At 41.4% G+C, this 27,503-nt stretch overlaps 3 protein-coding genes across 6 annotated transcripts in view; 1 reads left to right on the top strand and 2 right to left on the bottom strand.

Annotated features, from left to right (window-relative positions):
- The window catches only part of c2cd2 (C2 calcium dependent domain containing 2), a 28,974-nt gene extending 17,765 nt beyond the window's left edge, over positions 1-11,209 (bottom strand). The window contains exons 1-7 of one of the 4 annotated variants that reach the window (XM_045717110.2): positions 10,038-11,207; positions 9,850-9,885; positions 9,501-9,596; positions 7,789-7,908; positions 5,815-5,916; positions 5,481-5,597; positions 4,017-4,128 (exon numbers count right to left, since the gene is read on the bottom strand). In XM_045717110.2, coding sequence (XP_045573066.1) covers positions 4,017-4,128; positions 5,481-5,597; positions 5,815-5,916; positions 7,789-7,845 — 388 coding nt within the window. In that variant the 5' untranslated portion in view covers positions 7,846-7,908; positions 9,501-9,596; positions 9,850-9,885; positions 10,038-11,207. Of the gene's footprint in view, positions 1-4,016; positions 4,129-5,480; positions 5,598-5,814; positions 5,917-7,788; positions 7,909-9,500; positions 9,597-9,849; positions 9,886-10,037 lie in introns of all 4 variants that reach the window. The other 3 variants (XM_045717111.2, XM_045717109.2, XM_014197354.3) reach the window with 3 other exon arrangements.
- A 289-nt stretch (positions 11,210-11,498) lies between these two features.
- LOC106603532 (autophagy-related protein 101) lies at positions 11,499-13,496 on the top strand. Its single transcript, XM_014197358.2, has 2 exons — positions 11,499-12,108; positions 12,261-13,496. The coding sequence occupies exons 1-2, from the start codon at positions 11,857-11,859 to the stop codon at positions 12,660-12,662; spliced, it is 654 nt and encodes a 217-aa protein (XP_014052833.1). The 5' UTR covers positions 11,499-11,856; the 3' UTR covers positions 12,663-13,496.
- Positions 13,497-14,425: 929 nt separating this feature from the next.
- On the bottom strand, positions 14,426-23,294 carry LOC106603531 (zinc finger and BTB domain-containing protein 21). The gene is made up of 2 exons (XM_014197356.3): positions 23,178-23,294; positions 14,426-19,356 (listed from the first exon to the last, which is right to left on the bottom strand). Exons 1-2 carry the CDS (start codon positions 23,281-23,283, stop codon positions 16,268-16,270), a joined length of 3,195 nt encoding a protein of 1,064 aa, XP_014052831.3. The 5' UTR covers positions 23,284-23,294; the 3' UTR covers positions 14,426-16,267.
- Between the last annotated feature and the right edge of the window lie 4,209 nt (positions 23,295-27,503).

The raw sequence follows: 27,503 nt of genomic DNA, 5'->3' as shown, positions 1-27,503 counted from the left end.
GCCCTTACACACCCTGGAGGTGTGTTTTAGGTCATTGTCCTGTTGAAAAACAAATACCATCCCATCTAGTTTGTGCTTAGTGGGACTGGTGTATCGCTGCAGAATGCTGTGGTAGACATGCTGGTTAAGTGTGCCTTGAATTCTAAATAAATCACGACAGTGTCACCAGCAAAGCACCCCCAAACAATCACACCTCCTCCATGGTGGGAACCATACATGCGGAGATCATCCGTTCACCTATTCTGTATCTGACAAAGACACGGCGGTTGGGACCAAAAATCTCCAGTTTGGACTCATCAGATCAAAGGACAGATTTCCACCAGTCTAATGTCCATTGCTCGTGTTTCTTGACCCAAGCAACTCTCTTCTTACTATTGGTGTCCTTTAGTAGTGGTTTCCTTGCAGCAATTCAACCATGAAAACCTGATTCACACAGTCTCCTCTGAACAGTTGATGTTGAGATCTGTGTCTGTTACTTGAACTCTGAAGCATTTATTTGGGTTGCAATTTCTGAGGCTGGTAACTAGAATGAACCTCTGCAGCAGAGGTAACTCTGGGTCTTCCTCTCCTGTGGCGGTCCTCATGAGAGCCAGTTTCATCATAGCGCTTGATGGTTTTTGCGACTGCACTTGAAGAAACATTCAAAGTTATTGAAATATTCAGGATTGACTGACCTTCATGTCTTAAAGTAATGATGGACTGTCATTTCCCTTTGCTTATTTGAGCTGTTCTTGCCATAATATGGACTTGGTCTTTTACCAAATAGGGCTATCTTCTGTAGACCACCCCTACTGTACCTTGTCACAACCCAACTGATTGGCTCAAATGCATTAAGGAAAGAAATTCCACAAATTAACTTTTAAGGCACACCTGTTAATTGAAATGCCTTCCAGGTCACTACCTCATGAAGCGGGTTGAGAGAATGCCAAGACTGTGCAATGCTGTCATCAAGACAAAGGGTGGCTACTTTGAAGAACCTCAAATATAAAATATATTTTGATTTGTTTAACCTGTTAGGGCTAGGGGGCAGTATTGACACGGCTGGATAAAAAACATACCCGATTTAATCTGGTTACCACTCCTACCCAGTAATTAGAATATGCATATACTTATTACATATGGATAGAAAACACCCTAAAGTTTCTAAAACTGTTTGAATGGTGTCTGTGAGTATAACAGAACTCAAATGGCAGGTCAAAACCTGAGAGATTCCTTTACAGGAAGTGGCCTGTCTGACCATTTCTTGAACTTCTTTTCCATCTCTATCTTTTACTAAGGATCTCTGCTCTAACGTGACACTTCCCACGTATTCCATAGGCTCTCAGAGCCCGGGAAAAAACAGAATGTCGTCATTCCAGCCCCAGGCTGAAACACATTATCGCCTTTCTCAAGTGGCCGATCAAGGGACTCTGGGCTTATGCCCGTGACCCGACCGCCCCCGCCTTTGTGATTTTTTCCTCTGTTTGCCGAAAAGGAGATTCCCTGTCGGAATATTATCGCTTTTCTACGAGAAAAATGGCGTAAAAATTTATTTTAAACAGCGGTTGACATGCTTCGAAGTACGGTAATGGAATATTTAGAATTTTATTGTCACGAATTGCGCCATGCGCGCGACACTTCTTTACCATTTCGGATAGTGTCTGGAACGCACGAACAAAACGCCGCTATTCGGATATAACGATGGATTATTTTGGACCAAACCAACATTTGTTATTGAAGTAGACGTCCTGGGTGTGCATTCTGACGAAGACAACAAAAGGTAATCAAACTTTTATAATAGTAAATATGATTATGGTGAGTGCTAAACTTGCCGGGTGTCTAAATAGCGAGCCCGTGATGCCTGGGCTATGTACTTAGAATATTGCAAAATGTGCTTTCACCAAAAAGCTATTTTAAAATCGGACATATCGAGTGCATAGAGGAGGTCTGTATCTATAATTCTTAAAATAATTGTTATGCTTTTTGTGAACGTTTATCGTGAGTAATTTAGTAAAATGTTAGCGAATTCCCCGGAAGTTTGCGGGGGGTATGCTAGTTCTGAACGTCACATGCTAATGTAAAAAGCTGGTTTTTGATATAAATATGAACTTGATTGAACAAAACATGCATGTATTGTATAACATAATGTCCTAGGGTTGTCATCTGATGAAGATCATCAAAGGTGAGTGCTGCATTTAGCTGTCTTCTGGGTTTTGGTGACATTATTTGCTGGCTTGAAAAATGGGTGTCTGATTATTTCTGGCTTGGTACTCTGCTGACATAATCTAATGTTTTGCTTTCATTGTAAAGCCTTTTTGAAATCGGACAGTGTGGTTAGATTAACGAGAGTCTTGTCTTTAAATAGCTGTAAAATAGTCATATGTTTGAGAAATTGAAGTAATAGGATTTTTAAGGTTTTGAAAATCGCGCCACAGGCTGCAAGTGGCTGTTACGTAGGTGGGACGAATTCGTCCCGCCTAGCCCAGAGAGGTTAACACTTTTTTGGTTACATTATTATTCCATATGTGTTATTTCATAGTGTTGAGGTCTTCACTATTATTCTACAATGTAGAAAATTGTACAAAAAGAAAAACCCTTGAATGAGTAGGTGTGTCCAAACTTTTGACTGCTACAGTATATATTTTGGGACATGTATTTAACCCCTTATTTTAGGCACTAAACTATACCCATACATATACACTTCCATTCTTTTTTTAACTGGTACTTTCAGATGAGTCTTGTTCCTAGTCTTGAAAATGTCCAGAGGGTCATAATAGTTTGTAGGCCAAAACGTATGGTTTTCGTGAGAAGACCGATTTTCGGGATGTCTCATGGTCTGACAAACAGATTTAGCTCTGTCACCTTTCACCGCAGATGTGGAAGGGAGATATTGGCGGATGAGGTAGATTGAGAAGCAGCTCATGCAAAAAAAAAACAGATCTCTCTAGCTGAAACAGATGGACTAATGTTTTTTATTGTTATGTAAATTAGATTTTCGCAGGGCTGCCAGAAATTGCAGAAGGGTTAATAGCAAGATGGTTACTTGTAGTGACCAGTACGTTTACATTGAGTGTACAAAACATTAGGAACACTTGCTCTTTCCATGACAGACTGGCCAGGTGAATCCAGGTGAAAGCTGAGATATCTTATTGATGTCACTTATTAAATCCACTTCAAATCAGTATAAATTAAGAGGAGACAGGTTAAAGATGGATTTTTAAACCTGGAAACAATTGAAACATGGATTGCGTATGTGTGCCATTCAGAGGGTGAATGGGCATGACAAAATATTTAAGTGCCTTTGAACAGGGTACGGTAGCAGGTGCCAGGCAGGTTTGAGTGCGTCAAGAACTGCAACGCTGCTGGGTTTTTCCAGCCAACTTGACACAACTGTGGGTAGAATTCAAATCAACATCGGCCAGCATCCCTGTGGAACGCTTTCGACACCTTGTAGAGTCCATGCACGGACGAATTGAGGCTGTTCTAAGGAAAAAGGGGGGTGCAACTCAATATTAGAAATATCAGTATACATGTCAATGGCTGAGAAAGTCAGTCTGGCTATCAGGGTTGTAACTGAATGAATAATGTATCAACTGGTGGAGACACAAGTTGCCCTGGCTATTGCATAGCTGCTGCCTCCTTGGCTTTATGCCACACTGCACATTTAAACAATAAACCCTATCAGTAGTTGTCCTCTTAGCTTTAATGAAAAAGAAGCAACTGGGGAGAGAAGTGCTGAACACTACACATCTAACTATCAACAGTAATGTATACAGGGAGAGACGCTGTGGCTGATGATCTGCAGCTCTGACAGCCCTGCTACTGTAGGAGAGTTTGGAACCACAGTGAGTAGGCTTCAATAGGTTCAACTGATGTCAGAAAATAACAAGTCTCAGCGGCTCCTTGAGGTCCATGCTACTGTTTTCTCTGCTTGCAGCCACCTCAACATGAGGCACATGTGGCGCTGTAGCAACACTTCATTGTTTTGCCCATGTATTCATGGTTGAACCTTGTTGTGATCCAGTTGTGTCCCTCACCTGCAGCACCGTCCTCCTGCTCCTTACATGTCACCCGGATATTCTTCACCAGCAGCTTCCAGTCGTGAGCGCGGGGGGGCTTGGGCGGTGATGTCACCTGCTTATAGGCCTCCTAGAGAAGCGGACAGAGAACATGCCGATATTAGGTACTACCATATATTATATAGTGGAGAGAAGTATAGAGCTACAGGGTGTGCATGCTTTTGTTCCAGCCCAGTATTAACACACCTGACTCAGGAACGCGTGGTGTTGAGACTAAGCAACCTAACTATGTTGATATTCACCACTTCTGCATATCAGGCAATCTATCAATACAGAGGTATAGAAATGGCCAACAGGTGACAGGAGCACGATGTGCTGAGAGGGTGCATTTGTTGTTGTATGTCATCGACAGGTTGACACAGGAGGGAAAATGTATTCCAGTCCAGTCTTGTCAAAATTTTCCCGTACTGTCCTGATTCCGCAAAACTTCTATAAACCCGGAACTTTCCTGTCCCGTCCCGATAAAAATCCCTCCCATCCCGAACTTGTTCTCAACTGGCCTACCTGGTTAAATAAAGGTGAAATATATATATATTTTTTAATGGGTCTTCCAAATGGACGATGAACCCAAGCATACTTCCAAAGTTGTGGCAAAATGGCTTAAAGACAACAAAGTCAAGGTATTGGAGTGGCAATCACAAAGCCCTGACCTCAATCCCATAGAAAATTTGTGGGCAGAACTGAAAAAGCGTGTGCGAGCAAGGAGGCCTACAAACCTGACTCCGTTACATCAGCTCTGTCAGGTGGAATGGGCCAAAATTCACCCAACTTATTGTGGGAAGCTTGTGGAAGGCTACCCGAAATGTTTGACCCAAGTTAAACAATTTAAAGGCAATGCTACCAAATACTAATTGAGTGTATGTAAACTTCTGACCCACTGGGAATGTGATGAAAGAAATAAAAGCTGAAATAAATCACTCTCTACTATTATTCTGACATTTCACAATCTTAAAATAAAGTGGTGATCCTAACTGACCTAAGACAGGGAATTTTTACTAGAATTCAATGTCAGGAATTGTGAAAAACTGCGTGTAAATGTATTTGGCTAAGGTGTATGTAAACTTCCGACTTCAACTGTACATAGACATGGGACATTAGTCACTTTAATAATGTTTACTCATTTCATATACTGTATTCTATTCTACTGTATTTCAGTCAATGCCACTCCGACATTGCTGGCTACAACTGGAGTGGGTTGATGGAAGGGGAAAATGACCATATATTTTACATGTAATTTTTATTAAGTAAACTATAATCGTTTTTTCCCCCCCTTTTTCACACATTGCATATTTCTATCTCCCCCCCAAAAAACTGTTTATATAACTATTCCTGTACTGCCCGTTCCTTTGGTCTGTCGATCCTGTCCTGTCCTGACCCACGGGAGTCCTGTTCCAGTGTCAAACTATAATGTCTTCCTCTCACCTTGACCTCTGTGGCCTGAGCAGGCCTGCAACTCAGCATCACGGAGGGACGCGCAGCACACAGCAGCTGTCTCAGCACGTCCTTTACTGCAGCCACACTGGGGCCTGTGGCATTGTCCTGACAGACAGGCAAACAGATCAACACTCCACCATCACATCACTAGCAATCATCTCCATTACCGTTTGACTCGTCTGGACTGCTGATTTTTGGAAACATCATAAAAAATAAAACATGTTGAGGTTTGCAGTTTACCCTCAGGAAGTATTGAAGATCTTAGTTTAAATGTTTGCCTAATATATATTTTATACCAAAGACTGTGGGTTATGGGCCATACCTGTGTGAAGCTGGGGCTGAGCTGCAGGTCCCATGTCTCCAGATGGGACACCCCCCAGCCCACCCAGACCTCGCCTTCAGCCTCCCTCATCTGCAAGTCCAACTGGGGAACAGAGGGCATCAGAATGACCATGAGCAACAACACAGTTGTTGTATTATCCCAAACACACGCTTCACCCCTGCAGAGTGCAAGCCAACACAATGAGCTGTAATTGAGCAGTCCACCATAGAGAGAAAAAGAGAGTAAGTGAGAGAGAAGGAGAGTGAGCGAGTGTGGGAGAGAGACAGACAGAGGGCTATAGAGGGAGAGAGGACTGTGTGCTAGTGACTGGGCCATCCTATCCCAGCATGCCTAGAATCCACTGACTGTACAGCCAACTATGTTAGCAAACAAAGGCTTTTTCTGATAGCACTAAAATACAATCAATATATATATTAGGCAAAAATCAGTTAGATCAGTAAAAATAGGTTTTGGTCATACTGGAAAAAGTGTAGGCCTTAGTGTTAGATAAAGCACAGTACAAATGGAGTCAAGTAATGGTGAGTAAAGTACAGCAACCATATTTTGCCAGAAGCACTACTATTTCCATGGGAGATGTATCATCAATGTGTGGGAAAATGTTGACAACAAACACGGTGTCATTATAGTAATGGGGAATGAATATAGCCTAGTCTCTTATGGTTTAGGAAAAAATACCTGAGAACAAAAGGATTCCATTTAAAGTAGCCCATCACGTCAGTCACATGAAATGCCCCACTGCACTGAATATAGCCTAGTTGTGTTACAACTGTGTGGTTACACATGGCCAAAGTGCACTAAGCTGCAAAACCACAGAGCGTGTGAGTGAGGCAGAAAGAGAAACACACTGGCTCAATATACTGTTTAAATATATCCCTCACAATCACTCATAACAAGAACAGGGACCATTCTAGAGTCAGTCAGTCGCAATGTGGAAAAAGGATGAAAATATATCAAAAGGCCTGCCCTCAGGACTTTTCCAGACCAAACCGAAGAAGGGAGTATGAAAAAAATGTAACAATAGCCTCCCTCTACCCCTCCCAAAAACAACAACCAATCCAAAACCCTAACAAAAGGTGTCCTGACCAAACCTAGTCCTGGCTTTAGATTTTTTACCTCTCACTGGACTTGTATTTACGGCAGGATCAGGCCAACAACGAGGCAACAAGTCAAGCACCAGATTTATAAAAAAAATAGCTTTAAATCAATTGGGTTAACTTCAACAGCCACTTACTAGCCGTGCATTTGCAACCGCTTAACAACTAGCTCAATAACTTAGACAGGATGGAAGCTTATAGCTTTATGTAATATACCCACAACACACACCCCGGCTGTCTTTCTCACTTTCATGATGTTCAATATGAAACCACAAATAGTACTTGGCTACAGCAAGCAACTTAGAGGAAAAACCAGCAGAGGGAAAGGTTAGATTGCTAAATATTATGGGTGAGCCCGAGTCAGAGATTTGACTTTAAATTGTGCCCAGTTACGGGCGATGCTAATAAAATGGATGTTTAACATGAAAGAGGGAACATTTCTCAACATCACTTTTTGGGTGAGAAATTATTCTTAATTTCTCTCTTCTCCAATGACAAAAGTGGAGGTAGTAGAAAAAAAAATGGGTCACCTTTACCAAGAAGGGGCACCTATACCCCCTCCAGTATTTTACATTAGACAGACAGTGATTTAAATAAGGTATACAGGACATCTTCCAACCTCTAGGCCCTCGCCATTTAATCCGATTCTCATAGCAGCAGCAAAGCTACGCTGAAGTGTGTCATGTTCAATAAATCACAGAGCTTCCTCCATTAAGACAACACAGGGAGAGAACAAGGAGCCCTGCCCCCCCCCCCTCCCCTCTCTCCCTTTGTTTGTCTAAAGCATCGCTCCAATAGAGATGGGATGGGAAAGATGTTAGCTGCAGATGTAGTGGACATAACTGTTGTGTTCCTTTACCTGCAGTTCAAGTGGAGATATCTTCACGCTGTACCTACAGGGCTCTCCTGGAGACATGGCTGATGGTGATGCACTGAGGGAAAACTGAAGCTTATCACCGACAACCTTGCATTGTGCAGCCTAGGGGAAGACAAGACTGCATACAGTTACAATAGTACCGTACAGTAATCAAGGTTACACAAAAAAAACAATTTGAGGTAAAAAAGGTGCTTGGTGCTAAACATGCCCAACCATAACTGCGGTATTCATACATGGTTCACATTCAGACTTGCTTACCTGGGTTTCTTCCTTAATGTGTGTGTGTTTATTTTTTTAACAGTTCAGTGTGTGACAACAATCAACTTGAAAGCTCCAAACATGAAGTATCTCATCATACTGCCCATTTCTCCCAGCAGGACCCTCCTCATCATCACTTCCCTCATCTCCTTAGTGTTGATCTGTACCGGGCTGGCTATAAGGAGACAGCTACTAAGCTTCTTACTGCACACTCACTCATGCAGGCAGGTCAAGGATAAGCCTTTGTTTATCAAAGTCTCTAAAAAAAAATGAAGCAGCATCTGGATCTTGCATATTATAGAAAAACCTAAACAAAATAAATTGAGCAGGCATTTAAAGGTGCAATGTGCAGATATCACTTCGACATTTCCTGGTTGTTAAAAAATTCTAATAGCTCTCCTAATTTCAGTTTGTGACAAAACAAACAAGTGCAGAGAATCATTGTACCATCTAAACCGCTGTGAAATATATTTTCAATAACCAAAAATATTGTATTTTCAGTCGTTTGAAGCTGGTGTACAAAACCAAAAATGTAAAAGATGCAAAAACAAAACGTAACAATGGCAATCATAGAAATTGCACACATAGAACAGATCTACTGCTTTTTAGACTTGCTTTCAATGAGAAGGACAGATCTATAACTCACGCCTATGTGAATTTGGTCAGGTCGCCCAAAAAGTTACGTATTGCAGCTTAAATAACAGACAAGTCCATCTGAAAAACCCTGCTTTGCTTTCCTTTTCCATACAAAATCTGCTAATGCTCTTGGTGAAAATATTATTTATTTACTAAGAATGTATAAAAACAGTGAGAATTCTCTTCACCTTTTTAGAAGAGGCGCTGGTTATATGAGGATCCCATAACCTTGGAGCTGGAGAGGAGGTCGTAAAAATGTGCTATTGGCTCTAGACAGACAATTTAAGGCGAGGAGGAAAATGTCTGGAAGTGCCAGTGAAGCTAATAGACATTGTGTGAATCAGAATATTGGCCACTGCGGGCCTGAAATGAAGTTAAAAGGCTGCAGCACCAATAGAGCACTGCCATTTACATTGAATTACAGTGGAAGAGTCAATTGACTATAGAGGCTGGTTATGACATTAAGACACATTGATTAGGAAATGGCAACAACATAAATGCTTTCTTTACTAACTGTAGTTAATGTTTAAGAGGCCTCCACTGTCAAACTAAAAACAACTGCAAAACCATTTCAGTGGCTGTAGGCGGAGGACCACGCTGCACTGGGTTCAACAATGACCCAATTGATCCAGATTCCTCTTAGCTCAAACTTGATTTTAATCAGGAAAATAAGCATTTATAAACAACGATGAACCATATCTGGACTATACGGAATGATGTACTGAGCTTTTCATTCTGTGTGCAATTTGTTGCTAGCCATTCAATGAGAGCCAGTCTTTGACACAGGGATTTTATCTTACCTTCTGCCCAGCAGATTTTTTTAAGGTGGACACTTGGCCAACCACCAGCTCTGATGACTGAAGGCCCTCCTCTTCAAATGTTAGTTGCACTGGGCTCTGTGTGAGTTAGGAGTACCTGGGTCAGGTGGTGGTCAGCAAAAAGCTATGCTCCAACAACTAACATTATCTCAACATTACACTTCATTTTTGACAGTTTCAACTAAAGAGTCAGAGAACAGGGTTCAAATGGATCATGTTTACAATTTGCTGAGATGAAAAGGTTACAAGGTACAGTAGCAAGGTACAGGAATCAAGATTGTTGACACTGGATTCTGTGAAGGTGATTGATCTCTTGTACTACGAGGCTTACCTGTGTGCTCAGGTCTTGTTTCAGTTAATACAGATCCTGTATTCATACGTTGTTTGTTGTGATACAGTAGATTATTTCTAACGTCTGTCACTGACTTTCCTATTCATGTATTTAGCTACAGGCAACTTGTGTAAATCCATACGAATTTGGAAAGTTAAATAAACTAGTGTATGGGTCATGGGACTCACCCCAGACTTCCTCGATTCGTCATTCAACGCTCTGCACCAAGCACCTCTCCATTGACTTTTCCAGCTTTTCAGTGACAGCGCCCATCCCAACAGAGCTTCCGCTTCCCCCGAAACCGCATTGTTTTGCTCAGGCTTCTGTATCCGTAGATCGTCGTAAAAATACTGTATTAGATACAGTATCAATGTAATGCTGGAAGCAATGAACAGTGTTACCATGCAAAGCCACTGCAAGTCTCCCAAAACAGAATTTGAAAGGGGACTTTCTGAGTCAGTCATCCTCAGCAACTGACTTAAATAGCTTGCTAGCTATTTATTGAACTAATGACAATGGTCTGTTGAAAGTAAGACCCAGTACAAAACATGGTCTGATGCGCTTTTGAATTAAGTCCCCGTCATTCAAGACAATTAAGTTAGCTAACGTTTGCCATCTGAGTTATGGATCCAGCTATATTAGCAATGAGAGCGAGTCTTATGAACAAGTTCAACCACTGAACCAGTAACTCTATGCAATGTTAGCCTCTTATCGGTCAATAATATCGTGGTTACTGATGGAGACTCAACATTCAACTAAAATATCCCAAGATGAGTAACTATAGACTTCAAGGAAGTAGTTAATCCTTGCTAACGTTAGCTATCTGGTTTGAAAACCGCAGTAGAAAGCTAGGTAGCTAACAAGCAAGCAATATAAATGGTTTCCTTAAAGTTATTGCAAGTAACTTAGTATTTTGAGTAAGTTAGACCAAGCAAGTTCGAGCAAGCTCCACTCATCTCTAACGTTAGCTGCACACCATTGTATCAAATGTCTGTGTTTGCTAGCTAGCCCCTAGTATTGCTAGCCAACAACAGTAAGTTAGCCAACTACACATAACGACGAGCTTTTCATAAAAATTGGCTAGCTAGCGTCAGACCTTTCTCTCATTGAGATTACGAGTCAACGTTAGCTAATTTAGCAAATTATCTAGCTAGCTAATATCACGTAGTCCAAAATGTAATGTCAATGAATCGTTTCTGGCGTCCATGGCGTAAAGCCAAGTGAAAGTTATTCGTGGCTTCAAACGACAAAACAAATGTATTATTTTGTGAACTCCTTATCTATAAAGCCTCGTCACACGCTTGAAGACCATCTCCGATACCGTCGATGACCGAAATCGAAAAATTGCAAATGTCATGTGATGTGGCATGAACTGCTATTCCCAGACTGCATAGCGATATCTTAAAGCGCTTTCATCTATACTCTAGTGGGTTTTCCCAAGCTTTCAATTCTATCTTCAAATACATTTTCATATCTAAGGAAAATCTGCGTTTTCATGTAGAAATAACTGCAATTACATAGCTTTTATTGATCGTTTCTGATTTTTAGCTGACTTGTATCTTATACACGTGTTATTACATTGCTGGGGTATAAGAACGGATACAAGGTTCGGATTGGTCCACAGGACTTTCCGTAGTTTTCCCAACTTGTTCACAGAAGTAGCTCCTCCCCTTTTTAGTAGGACAACGAAATTGCAGTTTGTGTGTCAGCATGTTGTTATTAATAAATACTTATAAAGAACATAGCTAGCAACAACACATTTTCTACATATGTTGCAATATTCAACAAGTCAGTTTAAAAATAACGTGTTCTCTTGATAACCATCGAGCTTGTCACAGGAAACCAACGTTTAGTTAGCTACTTACAATAGATAGCAGGAACGTTAGCTAGCTAGCTTGTGTTGATGTTTAGCCCAGTTCTATGGAACGTGAACAACAGTTGAAGGGTGTCTTGGAATAGCGAGTTCCACCATATATTCCATCTGCCGCTGTAGGGAAGCAGATCACCATGAACTGCCGTTCGGAGGCTCTGGAAGTGTCGGTGGAGGGAAGACAGGTGGACGAGGCCATGTTGGCTCTGTTGCACACTATCTTACTGCATCGCAGCACTGGGAAATTTCACTACAAGAAAGAGGGCACCTACTCCATTGGTACTGTTGGCACACAGGACATTGACTGCGACTTTATTGATTTCAGTTTTGTTCGTGTTTCTTCTGATGAGCTTGACAGGGCCATCAGGAAAGCAGTAGGAGAATTCAAGGTAGTCCTATATGATGACTGATTGTTTGTTGAAATGTATAGATATTATCCACTAAAACCTATAGCTATATATTATATGAGTTATGTTATGTATAACTATACTTGTAATTTATTGGCATCCATTGACCTCTGGATCTATATTGTGCTTTACAGGATGCCATGGGCAATGGGACGGATGGAATGGGACAAATCTCACTGGAGTTCTACCAGAAAAAAAAGTCCCGCTGGCCTTTCTCTGATGAGTGTATTCCCTGGGAGGTCTGGAGCATCAAGGTCAATGTTGTCAACCTGGCCAACGAGCAGGAGAGACAGATCTGCCGGGAGAAAGTAGGCGAGAAGCTGGGTGAGAAGGTGATCAACATCGTGGAAGTGATCAACCGGCACGAGTACCTACCCAAGATGCCCACCCAGTCGGAAGTGGACAATGTGTTCGACACCAGCCTCAAAGATGTCCAGCCTTACCTGTACAAAATCACTTTTCAGATCACTGATACGCTGGGCACCTCAGTGAGCACCACCATGAGAAGGCTAATAAAAGACACCTTAGCACTGTGAGGGCACAGTGCATCTTTAAACATTGCTGTGGGTAGCCTGGTTCCAAATCGTTTGGGCTGTCTTGTCAACTCTTATGGTTGTGACCATAGGATGACCATAGAAGTTAGCAAGAAAACACAAACAGATCTGGGACCAGGCTAAATTGTGGGCTTTATTGACTATGGGATGTAATTGCTTCATTGACATGGGCATTTGCAGGCCCGTGGGTGTCTTAACTATTAGTTAGTACGCTAGAAGTACAACCACCCAATGTCTAATCAGAAAGTAAAATCAGTTTATTTTTTATTATTTGTATTTTTTTATTTTACCTTTATTTAACCAGGTAGGCTAGTTGAGAACAAGTTCTTATTTACAACTGCGACCTGGCCAAGATAAAGCAAAGCAGTGCGACACAAACAACAACACAGTTACACATGGAATAAACAAACATACAGTCAATAACACAATAGAAAAAGTCTATATACAGTGTGTGCAAATGAGGATAAGCAGTGTGTGCACATTTGTAAGCAGTCATTTTACAATCCTAGTTACCTATCCCTACACTTTCTCTAAATGCCTTTGTCAACACTGAAACATGACCTTTCACATCCGATAGTACAGAGTATAACATTGTCAAGTACCATTTTTGCTTTTATGTTTTTTGTATGAACGAAGTGCTACAAGTAACATGTCTGTCTGAAACAGGTTTTCATTTAATAACTGCTTTATGGAAGTTTTAATTATCTTTTCAAGTAATTGTAAAGTAATTTTCTGATTTATGTTTGACATTTGCTTTAAAATGATGTGAAGAAAGATGTTTCACTTTTGAAAATAAAATGTATCACCTTGAATTAATTTCACATTCCCAATTGTTATTTTAGAAAACCACCTGCTACTGTGCTTACTGATGTTAAGGACAAGACAGACCAACACGAACATCAGTCGTGCGTGGTGGGTTGCCATCCTATTGCCTCTGACCACAGAACCTCGTTAATCATTTTATGTTAATTTCCTGACTACACGTTGAATCGCCACACTTTGACACCCAGCAGGTGATTTACTGCAGACGGCCAATGTTCTTGTTGGCCTGTCTTGTCCTTTACGGGTTCAGATTTGTGCACTATACTGCATACCAATAATGCATCATCAGACAGGTCAACTTGCAAAGATGTGGAAGAAATCTTCCAATAAAGAATGAATAATTAAACAGTGAGGGCTTTTTTTAGGTTGAGAGGCCAGATGCTTTATTCAAAAGCATTCTTTGCCATTCAGCTGTATGGATGTTTTTCATCATCTGTTGCAAAGGTTTCCTCTCCAATCACATATTTTTCATTCAGAGAGTGACCTTGTACTATAATGTCACAATATCTTAAAGTTCCACATCAGTGCAGACCACAAATTCACTTCCTGATTCACAGCCAAAAAAATGTGTCACCTCTGTCCAAGTGGCTAAATAGCTTGAAAAACATCTATGTGACCCATGGCAGTGACCATCTGTCCAAGGAATAACATTGCCACCTTTTCTCTTGGTCACATTAGTTAGCGGTTTTCCATCTGTAACAGCTATTTTATCTGTAACAGCTCTGAACATGCCTTAATAATGTTGCAACTAGCGCAACCAGATTGCAGTTTCAATAGTTCCACAGTGGAAGCTAAAGCCAAGTACAGAGGCACTACTCATTTAAACACATACCAACTTCTCCTGAAAACCTTCACATGATTCAAGGGTGTTCATTTCTTATAAACGCAATCCAAACAGTATACACACTCAATACCAAGGCAGCTACTGCAATATTACTCTTTATTACAGAAAGAATTCAAGCACAAAAACTGTAGAAAAAACACAAAATGGCTGCCTTTTATGTAAAGCAACAATAATGCAACCCATACAAATATGCATTATTGCAGAAATAGCAGAATAATACTAAAGATATGTATTTTCATAAACAAACTAATTATAGATACAAAATTAAAAGGTTATACAAACACTGCCATATACACAAAATTATATTCAATTTCTTTGAACTCAATGTCTTTTTTTAAGATCTTCCACAAAAATTCAGAGCACAAATATAAATACATTGTTTTAACCTAACCACAGATGTGAAACATTAAAAAGTTACATCTTTCAAATCTGAATATCAATATCTGTGGTTATTGCGGTCTCCTCAATCAGTATACAAATGATAAAACCATTTATCATCAACAATTAAATCCTCTTTTCCAGATGTACTGTAATTAACAAGCCATCACAACCACAGCAACCCAAAAACATTGGACTGTTATAAAGGAACTATTTTCCAAATACCACTTTTTCACCCAGGGCAAGTCTTGCTTTCACGTTCTTACATTTTTTTAAACCTTTATTGGCTCTTGGTTGTAAATCATTCAAAATATCGAAGTAAAAAAAGTAGGTAATCTGCAACGATTTATTGTGCTTCGTTTTAACAGAACATTTGTCAATTGTCTCAGGATGCATATGCTAAGACCATGCTATCAATTCACACGATTACTTGTGTAATTATCATACAAACTATTTCAGACTTCATCATACTGGTATTGAGCCGTCACAGAGCAGTGATACAATACCCATGTCTTTGGTCATTCAAATTCATTCTTGTATTACTATACAAGTTTCTTTTGTATTTTTGTACCAAATTAATAATTTAAAAAACTACAACAAAATCTACCATACACCAAGCCCAGAAGGTAAACAAAACTTTCCCAATAAAGTAGATATTTTCCTTATTCTTTACACAATAATCCATTCATGATGATCTGTAATTTATTGTGTGATATCTAAAATTAAAATAGAAATAAAGATTATTTATTTTCTCAGAATCTACAAAAAGTGTCAGTTAAAATACTGCACGTTTTTACAGTTCTTATCCCCTTGCTAATCTATCTCCTCTTTGGTTTTGTTTACTAGTATAATCTACACGAAATATCACTAAGGCAATGACAAAATCTGAATAAAGAAGAATTAATATGAATAGTCAATATGAAAACCATAATTTTATGGTACAAAACAGATTATAGCTGAAATGTTAATGGGATGCAGAGGATCTAAAATAAAGATTCATATAACAATAATGAATCAATGTAATTTGACCAATATGCGCAATGTTAATAGTGAACAGAATTGCAAAGTGCATATCAATAAACATGATGCCTGAGGCCACTAATATCATATTCATATATCATATTCATAATCGTCACGCATCAATCAACACAAATTCACAATTTAAGCAAAAGCACTTAACTGATCTTGAATTGTACAGTACAGCAATTCCTAAATCAAAAGAGTTTTAATAGGTAAGGACGAGTCAAAGGGGGTTATCTGAAATATATTTACGCAGTACTAACAATGTCAAAAGCCAAGTAACATTTGTTAGGAGCTGATGACGAGGCAAATAGCAATTAATTGCACACATTCACACCTTTACACCAACACACATGGCCACTGGAAAATATAACATGAAGGAAAGCCAACTACCAACAGCAATAGATACATTCAAAATCTTTCTTGTGTAGATAGAGTTGTATTTGATATTTTACGATGCTGTGAGCATAAAGTATCATCTCAGAGGCTCAAAACAGAGCACAGGTGTCCGAGTGAGACACATTCAAATGTGGCTATGGCTCTGCTCATGGCTCCAAAGACTGAAGGCAGTCTTGAATGTCCTGTGGCAGAGCTTACACATGTACTGCCTCTTAAACGTGAGGGCAGAGAGAGTGGGAGCATGGTAAAAAAAGGTTTCTGATTCCTGAGGGGTGAGAGGATTATCCACACTATCCGTCTTGGGTAGGGGGCTACTGTATGATCTGTCCATCTCCGGCCTCTTGGTCCTGGGCATTGACGACAAGCTTACAGGCTTCTCCTCCTCCTTAGCTACCACAGATGTAGCTACCACTGGCTCTGCCTCCATTGGTTTAGGTGGAGAAACGTGTGGGGCAGGACATCCAGTTGCTTGTGTGACCGCCGGTGGTGGTGAGGGGGAGGGAGACGAAGGGCGCCTATCATCGACCTCTCTCACTCCAGGTTCATCGGAGGTGGACATGTGGGACTGGAAGTGGCTCCAAAGACGAAAGTTGGTCCTGAAGGCCTTATTGCAGATGTGACAGATGAAGGGTTTGATGTGGCACAGCAGCTCCTGGTGGCGCTCCAGGTCTTTGTGGCCACTGAAGAGCTTGCCACATTTTTCACATGGCCAAACACCTGGCTCCTCGGGCTCGATGGAGGCCCCAGACGTCATGTCCTCCCTCTCGCTCACAGCCTCCTCAATGGGCTCCTCCTTCACTGTCAGCTCGCCATGATGGTCGTTCTTATGCTGGTTAACACTCAAGTCCTCGGCCACGAATGATGAAGAATCCTCTGAGTCGAACATAGGCGGACCTGAAGAGTCACTGTAGATGATGTCCTCTCTGGAGCTCCCCGCTCCCACAGACTCCTGGGTATGGAGCGGCCTTCCGAGGTGGTCAGATACTTCTCCATTGATCTCCTCCTGATGGCTCAGCTGTTCCTTAACAGTCATAATGTTGTGGTTATGAACCTCCACCTGGTGTCTCCATATGCTAAAGGAGGACTTGAAGGTCCGCATGCACTCCAGGCATGTCAGTTTCTTGTACTTGCAGTGTGCTTCATGCTCTTTTTTAACCGCTGGGCTGGAGAATCGGAGGCCACAGTACGGGCACACGGTTGCGTGTCGACAGCCCCTCTCGTGGTCTCCCTGCTCAAAGTGAGAGGACAGCTTCTCATTGCAGAGCCTGCAGGAGTAAACCTCTGTGTCTATGTTCTCTCTCTGACCGGGCTGGTCCTGGTCCTGGTCCTTTTGGCAGAGACTGCTCTCTCTCTCAGTCTCTTGGTTGGCCCTCTCTGCAGGGTGTGTCTTCAAATGCTGCTTGAACTGAGACAGAAACAAAAACGTTTTCCCACAGTAAGGGCATATCAAATTTGACCTGGACCTCAGGCCACCTTTTTTGGCAAACACCTGAGACTGCGAACCCTGCTTATTCCTCCTCAGCTTCATGAGCAAGGCTTTCTTAATTTCTCTCTCTCGCACAATATCAATCAGCTTCCTCTGAAACTTTTCATCCAGCTGGAACGAGCTGGAGGATGAAGCAGGGTTTTGTACCACTCCGTGCTGGGTTTGGCAGTGGGTCCAGACTTTAAAGTTGGTGTGGAAGCGTTTGTGGCAGATGTCACAAGCATATGGCTTATCTGGGTTGTGATACATGTTAACATGGCGGTGCAGTCCAGCTTTGGATCTGAACAATTTTAAACAGTTCCAGCATTTAAACATCTTGCTCTGCCTGGGCTCATCGGTCCAGTCTCCATCATTGTCATCCATGTTGGAGTTGTGAGGTACAGATTCTGACATGTTATTGTCATCTTCACGTGGTAAATCATGTTTGTTCACACCTTTGGACTTCTTGAATGGGTACCTTCTGTTGTCTCTTCTCACCTTTCTCTTTCCAGGGAGATTATAAAATGGCTTAGTAGGGCCTTGGTCAAAATTAATGTCAATGTCTTTTAGGTTTACTGGTAGAGAATCCCCTACTGTGATTCTAATGATCTCTGAGGGGTCAGACAGTGGGCTGCTAGGTTCTGTCTTCACATGGAACACCTCTCCCTGAGTTTCTTCTTCATCATCATACCTACTGTGGTGCCTTGATCTGAGAAGTAGCGGCGGAACCACTTTCACACTGTGTTTGTGCTCACTCTGAGTCCCTTCCTCTGTCTTTGCCACCATCTTAACAACAGACTGTTCCCGGCCTTGCAGCTTATTGAGCTCCAGTGTTGGGGAGAAGACTGGGACGGGACTGTCCATGGATAATGACCTGCGCAGCAGGCTTTTTATGAGTGGGCCACTCCTGTCAATGGTCTGGCTAGGCTCCCCTGCCGAGCCCTGAATTTTTGTGTTGGGTCTGTAGAGCCTCTGCTCCTCCTCCTCTTCTTTAGTGCTTAGATCAGACTCAGTCTGTAACATGACTGTTGGAGATTCACTGAAGGAGACTGAGGAGGTGAGCTGGGGCCTTACTGATGACCCTGTGCGTGATGATGTCTTCCCCTTTAAGATGGAGGCATATGAACTGATGGGCTTGCTATCAGAACCCTCACTAGTTGCTTCAGCTGATTTTCTGGGATTGGATGCAGTGTTCCTGGCTGATTCGTTTGGTTTCCTGTGTCCTGAGGGCTCTCCTTGATAATTTGAACTGTAGCGACTGGGGCCGGGAGAATCACCACCTCGGTTCTGGCGCATAATGACACTCCTCAGCTGGCTGTCGTTGTCATCTTCCTCTGAGAAGGACAACCTTTTTCTGGAGACGGAGTAAGACACATGCGGCCTTGTTGACATGATGTTGGTTAGAAAGGGAATTCCTAGACTGTATCCCATCTCCTGGATGGCTGCCAGGCTGCCTCTGTCCACGAAGAGGGAGGATGAGTATATGTAATTCAGCACTACCTCAAAGGCCTCAGGCTCACAGAAGTCCAACTGTATCACTTTGTGGGTGTCAGACAGCCTTCGTGTGAACAGGGATTGGAAATACTCACTGCTGGCAGCAAGCACACTCCTGTGGGCTTGGTACCTCTGATCCCCGACAACCAAGACTGTGTCACAGAGCTGCCCCTTCAGGCGCTGCTCATTGAGCATCCCCAAGACCGAGAGGCCATGGGAGGGATTACTATAGTGCACCAGACTCTCCATTCTGACTGAAAGGCAAGAAAAAAAACGAGAGGATTTTAATTTCAAGACCCTTAGTTTGACTAACATTGTTCAGTAAAAAAAAATAAGGAAGGAGTTACCTAAACATTTAGGAAATACATAAAATCAAACAAACTATGTGTCAAATAAATCTACCTAAAGAAATAAATAACATCAGAAAAGTTGCAAAAAGTAGAAGAATCTAATAACATTATGCCAAATTCTTATGACATACAGGTGTGACAATGTTTCAGAAACTTCCCCAAGTTTGTGGCAAATTTGCTGAAAACTAAATGGTGTGCCACAAAATGTTGCCAGTAGTTTGCAAATGTTTCCACCTAATGGTGAATCTGTGGCAAATCTTTGGCAGCAATAATATTTATTGCCACAAGTGGCAAAGAGTTCGCCAGAGATTTTTTTCTGGCAGACAATTCTCTCAAGCTTCAATTTGAATCTGTGGCATAACTTGTTGCAAAACGTTCCAAGACCAGTAACCGTTGATTACATAATCAGCGGGATTAGAAACATCTGTTGAAAAATGGAAACCAAGCTATCTTAGCTAGCTACCAAAGTTGTCCTGTGAGTGTCTAACTTATTAATTAAACTTCATAGTGAATAAACTTCAACATTTTATTTGGTAAATGATACCTAGTTAGCAATGTCATGTTTTATGGGATAGAGTGAAACACATTTTGTTGATACCAGTTTCAATCTCAGTGCCACGGACTGGCTAACGTTAGCTATCCTATTTTTGCACAATTAATGTGATAGGTAGCTAAGCTAGCAAACTAATGATTTGCCTAAACATTTATATTTTTGGGTGAATACGTTGCTGTCTTAATACCAATACGCTAGTGTCACAGTTCAGTAGCATGTTAGCTAGCACAACTGCTAAGGTAGCAACAATATGAGTTGATTTGACAATAATGCAACATTTATTTTTGCAGATGGATACCCTTCCCCTACCAGTGGTGTTGGAAGAGGCAGAGAGGAGGATGCATCAACACCCTGGAAATATGTTTGCGGTGCAATCACTCATAACACTTTTTTTGAGCGATAAATTAGTATTGTCAATAAGATTGATAAGGTAAGCAAATGCATGTATTCTCAAATGTAGCCCATACATTCATTCTTTGTAACAATCAGATCTTTCATTGCTTAAAACTAGTAGAAGCTAACTCATCTTGATCATGTTGTTCCTTCCCTTGTTCTAGAAACAATCAGTTACAAGGAAAAAATACAGATTGAGGCCTTCAATCAAACTGAGGACAGAGAAATATTTGTGCACCAGACAGGCCAAGACTTCTTGCATGCATGGCTTTGAGATGTAAGTTACACTTTACAAAATGCTGGGTTGTTTGGATGACCCAATTGCTGGGTTGCAGGCATTGGGTCAATAGTTGGGTTGTTTTCTGTAAAAACAGCAAGGTTGGGTCGTTTGTACTGGGTTATTAAGGTTGGGTTATGGCAGTGCTGATTTTAGCATGTAAATCTCGGTGGGGCAAACTCAACCAATTTTTTTTTAGATGCATGTCAGCTAAGCCCCTGCGCAACGCAACGCCTAAAAAAATACATTATGGATATTTGACCCAGCCAGTGGGATAAGTCCACCATAATGTGAACAAGTGTCAAGACGTGGCAACTAACAAGTCCTCTAGTGCGACTTTGTGAGTTTGAAAATGGCTAATGTTATTTAGACAAACTAAGGGTGTTTTGGCAGACTGAACTGTGATAATGGTAACTAACAAACTTTACAAATTAAGAATTTGATGGTTAAATTTGATTCAGGTTAAATAGGTTGACCTATTATAATTAGGTAGCTAGCTAACATTAGCTTGAGCATTAGCGAACGACCATTAACTAGTTAGCTAGCCATTTTCTGTGCTAATATCTCTGGCTGTGTTAAGGTTTAATAGTTAGCTAACGTTAGCCTGGCGACCATGCTCAAGACGCTAGCTTACTGGAGGGTTGTCGCAGAATATAGCTAAATGTGCGTTCATTGAATCAGATTGCTCATTCATCACAAAACCCGCTGAAAATTCCAACAACCTTAATGCTGAATGATTGTTTGGTGTTTTCTGATTGTTTCAGTACATGCATTCAACAAGCTTTGGACGAAGGACTTCCACAAGGCCGCCATCTCCAAAGTTCACTCAAAGGCAATAGTCCTGAACAGGGTATGATTTAGTTTTGTTTTAATTATTTACATTTTGTTAATGATTTTTTAAAACTTCCATTGGTTGAAATCTATTGCTCAGTTATCACTTGGCTCATGTAAATAATTCTGTAGTTGGCCCTTTAAACATGTCCCGTGTGGCTCAGTTGGTAGAGCATGGTGTTTGCAACGCCAGGGTTGTGTGTTCGATTCCCACGGGGGACCAGTACGGAGAAAAAAATGTATGCATGTACTACTGTAAGTCGCTCTGGATAAGAGTGTCTGCTAAATGACTAAAATGTAAAAAAAAAAAAAAAAAAAAAAATTCTAAGGTCAACATCCCTACCCATAGTGTTCACATTTCTCTCATGTATGTGTTGTAGCTACATAAAAATATTAAATAAACAATTTATTTGGGAAATATCTGGTCTTTGCTCTTTTTACCATGCTGATGATTTCAATATGTATTGGATTTATTTGTATCTGTTAAGACATTTAATACATGTTTATATTTAATGTTTTAGTTTTTCCCTGATCTAATTTGCATATTCATACTGAGTTTGCAGCAATCAGAAAGTTCATCACAAGTTTCCCAGAATTGATCGCCAAAAGTTCACAAATTGCCGCAAATTTACCGCAAGTCTGCCACAAAACCTGCCATATGCATGAAAAATGAGTTTGTTGCAAATTTGCGACAAATTGGCCAAAGACTTGACAAGTGTTTGCCAGAAGCCAGTTTTTTTTCGGTAAGACGTATTTTGCTATGCAGTCTGTGCCAACAATTTATTAGTGAAAATTTGCCTAGTTGGTAAATCCTTAATTTTCAATTTTAGAATACCAAAACACGTATTCTGTAAATCATGAAGAGTACTGCATTAGTCTACCCAACCTTTTTTAGCTCAGCAACTGGAAGGAGGCGACTGTATTTGTGCTATGAGCGCAAATAACATGACGCATGCGCATTTATAGGTTCCATTTCGATTACATCATGTCTTTAATCAGAAGACATGGCGGGGGGCATATTTAGAAGGAACGCAGGCAGCGTTCATTCCGTTGCACACAGAACGGTGGACACCGTTATCAATTCCACATGATTACACAAACATGTTTGGTACATTCCATACCAGAAAAGTTTAGAACGCTGCGCCCATAGAATGTGTCTGAGGAGAAGCCAGGGGAGCAAGCATTAGATAATAAGCGAGACGTGGCTAAAATTCCTGATGTCACACAAATTCAGCCGAAACTGGTTTTAGAACTCGGGCAAGTATCCTCTCCGTAATGGACTAAATAGGTAAATTACATCTAAACAATGACGCGGTATATGGTCTGTTTGTTACCGTTGCTGGTGGTGAAATCACGTAATCACTTTGTGTTAATGTTTCCGAAAGGGAAACGTAAAGAAACAGAATAAAACCACAGTGCTCGAGAAAGGAGTGTGTGGTCACTGTGTGCGCACACACCCACTACTGTATTTTCTCCCTGGTTAGTTAAAGCGCAGACGCAGCATCTACAGGAGCAGACACAGAGCAGTTACTCGTGGGGTTTAGAAAAGACGAAGAAGCCACCTCAGAGTTACGTCAGGAAAAAAAAGCTTTTCTCCAAACAAGAGTCCAATGTAGAGCACTAGCGCAAGACAATCTCAACCAAAGTAGTTTCATGGCTTTCTAAACTTACCCCTATGTATTCGTTCTGTTTCCACGCAGCACACTAAAGACTTTATATCAGAATTATGTTGAGTGTGTGGTAGTCGTGATTCCATCCATCTTGAATTTGACGTCATCCCACTCCAGGGATGAGGTCATCGCATAGAACGCTCGTCACGTGCGCTGTGAGCTGATAGGCTGCTTTATACCATGTAGGCGGGAGTGTAGGATATGACAGGCAGATTTAACCATCTTAAAGTGACAGGCCATATTTTCGTTCTTTGACATGTGAACATGCCCTTGGGAAGCAACACCAATTCACATTCAATAAAAAAACAGTCATATTGCTATCAGGTCAACATCGCTGTCTCAGTTGCAGAATATCAATATTATGTTCTTTTAAAACCATAGATGGATACTGTTAAATGATGTGGAATTACATAAATAAATGCAGAATGTATTTTTCTGTTATTGTTAATGTTATTTTTATGTTGTATCTAAATGACGACAATCAAAGCACGGGGTAATATCTGCATTTGGCATTGGTGGATGAATGCGTTTCTCTGTAACCAGATCCATTGTCCCACTGAAACTAATTAAAGACATGTGATTAAAAATGTCATTATGGCACCTCTGCTCTCTCTCATTACAGATACCCAGAGGACGCCTGTTGCTCTGTTTATCCGACCACATCCTGGAAAGTCTTCATGTAGTACCGTACCTCACAAGCGGATAATCCAAGGATGGTGTGGCCCTGCTATTGCCTCATTTTGACATGTATGTACAATCTGTGTGTATATGCGAAGACTTTAAGGTATGCAAATAAACTGGATAGAACAAGCTGCACCTGAGTGGGGGACACTATGATTGTGCTTCTGCAGTTAGGGCCAGTCCCATAATCTGTGGAACTAGGTGATGTGATGACACCTGTTAATGGTTGTTGTGTCACTCAGGTTGAGCCGCCCCTCTTCTCTGAGAGCACCCTCCCTCCCTCACCTCCCTCCAGCACAGCCTGTATGAAAAGCAGAGTTTCTGGGTGAAATTGGATCTGTTATATTCCTGTGAAATTTGAGGTGCACGGTTGTGGGTGGGAATTTACCAATGCTAATGTGCAGACTCCTGTAGAGATCCACACATCCCAGAACACTTACGTGATACAGGAATTTCTGGGATAGTAAAATCCCAATTATGCATTAGTACATTTCATGAAATTTCCAGACGGTCCACGTCACGTAAATTCTCAACTGCCACAGGCGCGTGCCTCTCTACCTTATGTGTTGCAAGAGAAGCCCAGTGAAAAGAAGCCATATCTCTGTGTCTACTTATTTATCCTGTTTTCAGGTTTGTAACAAATAGAAGCATGGTTTCTCGCTCTGAGACCTTGAAGTAGTTGTTCCCCTTGCTCTGCAAGGGCCGTGGCTTTTGTGGAGCGATGGGTAACGATGCTTCGAGGGTGGCTGTTGTCGATGTGTGCAGAGGGTCCCTGGTTCGAGCCCAGGTAGGGGCGAGGAGAGGGACGGAAGCTATACTGTTAGATTGATGCTGTTGACCCGGATCACTGGTTGCTGCGGAAAAGGAAGAGGTCAAAAGGGGGGTGAGTGTAACCGATGTGAAATGGCTAGCTAGTTAGCGGTGGTGCGCGCTAATAGCGTTTCAATCGGTGACGTCACTCGCTCTGAGACCTTGAAGTAGTTGTTCCCCTTTGTGGAGCGATTATTAACGATGCCTCAAGGGTGGCTGTTGTCGATGTGTGCAGAGGGTCCCTGATGTCTTGAAATGTTGCTTCAATATATCCACATAATTGTCGTTCCTCATGATGCCATCTATTTTGTGAAGTGCACCAGTCCCTCCTGCAGCAAAGCACCCCCACAACATGATGCTGCCACCCCCGTGCTGAACGGTTGGGGTGGTGTTCTTCGGCTTGCAAGCTTCCCCCTTTTTCCTCCAAACATAACAATGGTCATTATGGCCAAGCAGTTATATTTTTATTTCATCAGGCCAGAGGACATTTCTCCAAAAAGTACGATCTTTGTCCCCATGTGCAGTTGCAAACCGTAGTCTGGCTTTTTTATGGCGGTTTTGGACTAATGGCTTCTTCCTTGCTGAATGGCCTTTCAGGTTATTTTGATATAGGACTCGTTTTACTGTGGATATTGTTACTTTTGTACCTGTTTCCTCCAGCATCTTCACAAGGTCCTTTGCTGTTGTTCTGGGATTGTTTTGCACTTTTCGCACCAAAGTACATTCATCTCTAGGAGACAGAATGCGTCTCCTTCCTGAGTGGTGTGACAGCTGCGTGGTCCCATGGTGTTTATACTTGCGTACTATTGTTTATACTTGCGTACTATTGTAGCTAGGTAACTAGATAGTTAACTAACGAGGTTTAACCTTGGTGTGTCATACATGCACAGCTAGTAAGACATACATTTTTGCAAAGGCAATTAGCTAGTGAAGTAGATTATTCTAGAGATTGTTGAATTGAGTTGTAACATTTACACAAACGTAACACGTTTGCATTCTCTCTGACACAGATTTACCTCCCAGTACAATGTGTCTGTGCGATGTCAAAGAGCACGAACACGTCCCCAGATGTTAATGTTTTCTTTGTTCATTCAAATACTGAAAATGGTTGATACTTTTAATGGTATGCTTAATGCTGTTTTTACAAACGATAGCAATGCCCTACACCGGTGACCTGGCCACCAAAACAACATCAAATTAACCTTGCGCTTATATCCATTGCAGGCTCTTGTGCCACCTATTACAAGACTGTGAGGCAGGCGTATCTCTCAGGTTTACCTGATAACATAGGGGACACAATCTTGGAGAACCATACAAATAAGTAATTTTGGAAAAGTAGCTTCTGTGTAACACTAGGTTTATTACTCCTGGTCCTTGGAATACAAAGTGCATATATGGCCCTATTACAGGTTTCAAGTTATATATTTGAGTGTAGAAAAGTAGAATGAAAACAGACATTGAATTCCACCCACCTGGTCTAGAGTGGCTGCTCTAGCCCTCGTAGTTCCGTTAATCACTGATTGCTGTACTTTGTTGGAACAGTAATTGTTTATGCGGTGTCAGAGGAAGACCCTAAAAATTGTCAAAGACTCCAGCCACCCTAGTCATAGACTGTTCTCTCTGCTACCGCATGGCAAGCGGTACCGGAGTGCCAGGTCTTGGTCCAAGAGGCATCTAAACAGCTTCTACCCCCAAGACATAAGACTCCTGAATAGCTAATCAAATGGCTACCCAGACTATTTGCATTGCCCCCCTCCCTCCTCCTCTTCTAAGCTGCTGCTACTCTGTTATTATCCATGCATAGTCACTTTAATAACTCTACCTACATGTACACATTACCTCAATTAACTTGACTAACTGGTGCCACCGCACATTGACTCTGTACCAGTACCCCCTGTATATAGCCCTGCTATTGTTATTTACTGCTGCTCTTTAATTATTTGTTATTCTTATCTCTTACTTTTTTTGAGGTATTTTCTTAACTGCATTGTTGGTTAAGGGCTTGCAAGTAAGCATTTCACTGTAAGATCTACAGCTGTTGTATTCGGCACATGTGACAAATACATTTTGATTGGATTTGATCAGAACTGTATTGACTGTTTTACTGAAAATAACAGTAATCATGAGCTTGGTACACATTTTGGCTAACATTCTGTTTCCTACTCTAGTCCTCATGCCTGTAGCTCTGTGCACTGACAGTATCACATGCAAAACTTATATCTCATTTGATTATAATGACCTTTGGGTCGGTGTTTGTGGGTGATACATCGAGTGCATGTAGCCAAAGGCATGTGGAGCCCCTTTCAACCAAGTGGATGAAATTCAACTATTGTTATCACAAAGTCCAATAATACCAATAATCTCAGTACTTTCACAAGATATCAAAAACTGTTTTGGGGAACTACAATGAAGGTAGGTGATATGTCAAAGGTTGGAATTCCCCTTCACTAACTCTGAATCTGGGGTTAGTGGGGTAAAGTTAAGATTTTATATGAATTATATGAACATGAATGACTTGAGACTTATGCATTTGTTTACTGTGTTCTATTGGTTCTAGATGCATGGTGGAGAGTGCTTGCAGAGAATGAGAGAGACATTTGGAGTCGAGTTAATGTGGACTTGATGAACAATGAGGAGGCCTGCAAAACAGAAAACCAGTGTGGTTCGTCAAGCCCCCCTACTTGCGGAGTGAGGTGCTCACTGCCCTTAATGGAGAACTACAGAGCTGCTTGGAGAGGGACAAGAGCTACTTGACGAGCCACAGCACATGGATCATGTCTGGGGAGTTTCCATTAAGGCAACCAACAGTGCATTCGGTAAGTATTCAGACCCCTTC

Source organism: Salmo salar, chromosome 04, assembly GCF_965601325.2.
Source record: "Salmo salar chromosome 04, fSalSal1, whole genome shotgun sequence".
NCBI classification, from domain to species: Eukaryota; Metazoa; Chordata; class Actinopteri; order Salmoniformes; family Salmonidae; genus Salmo; species Salmo salar.
The sequence above is the reverse complement of the archived record's forward strand: the minus strand, read 5'-3'. Positions and strand labels throughout refer to the sequence as shown.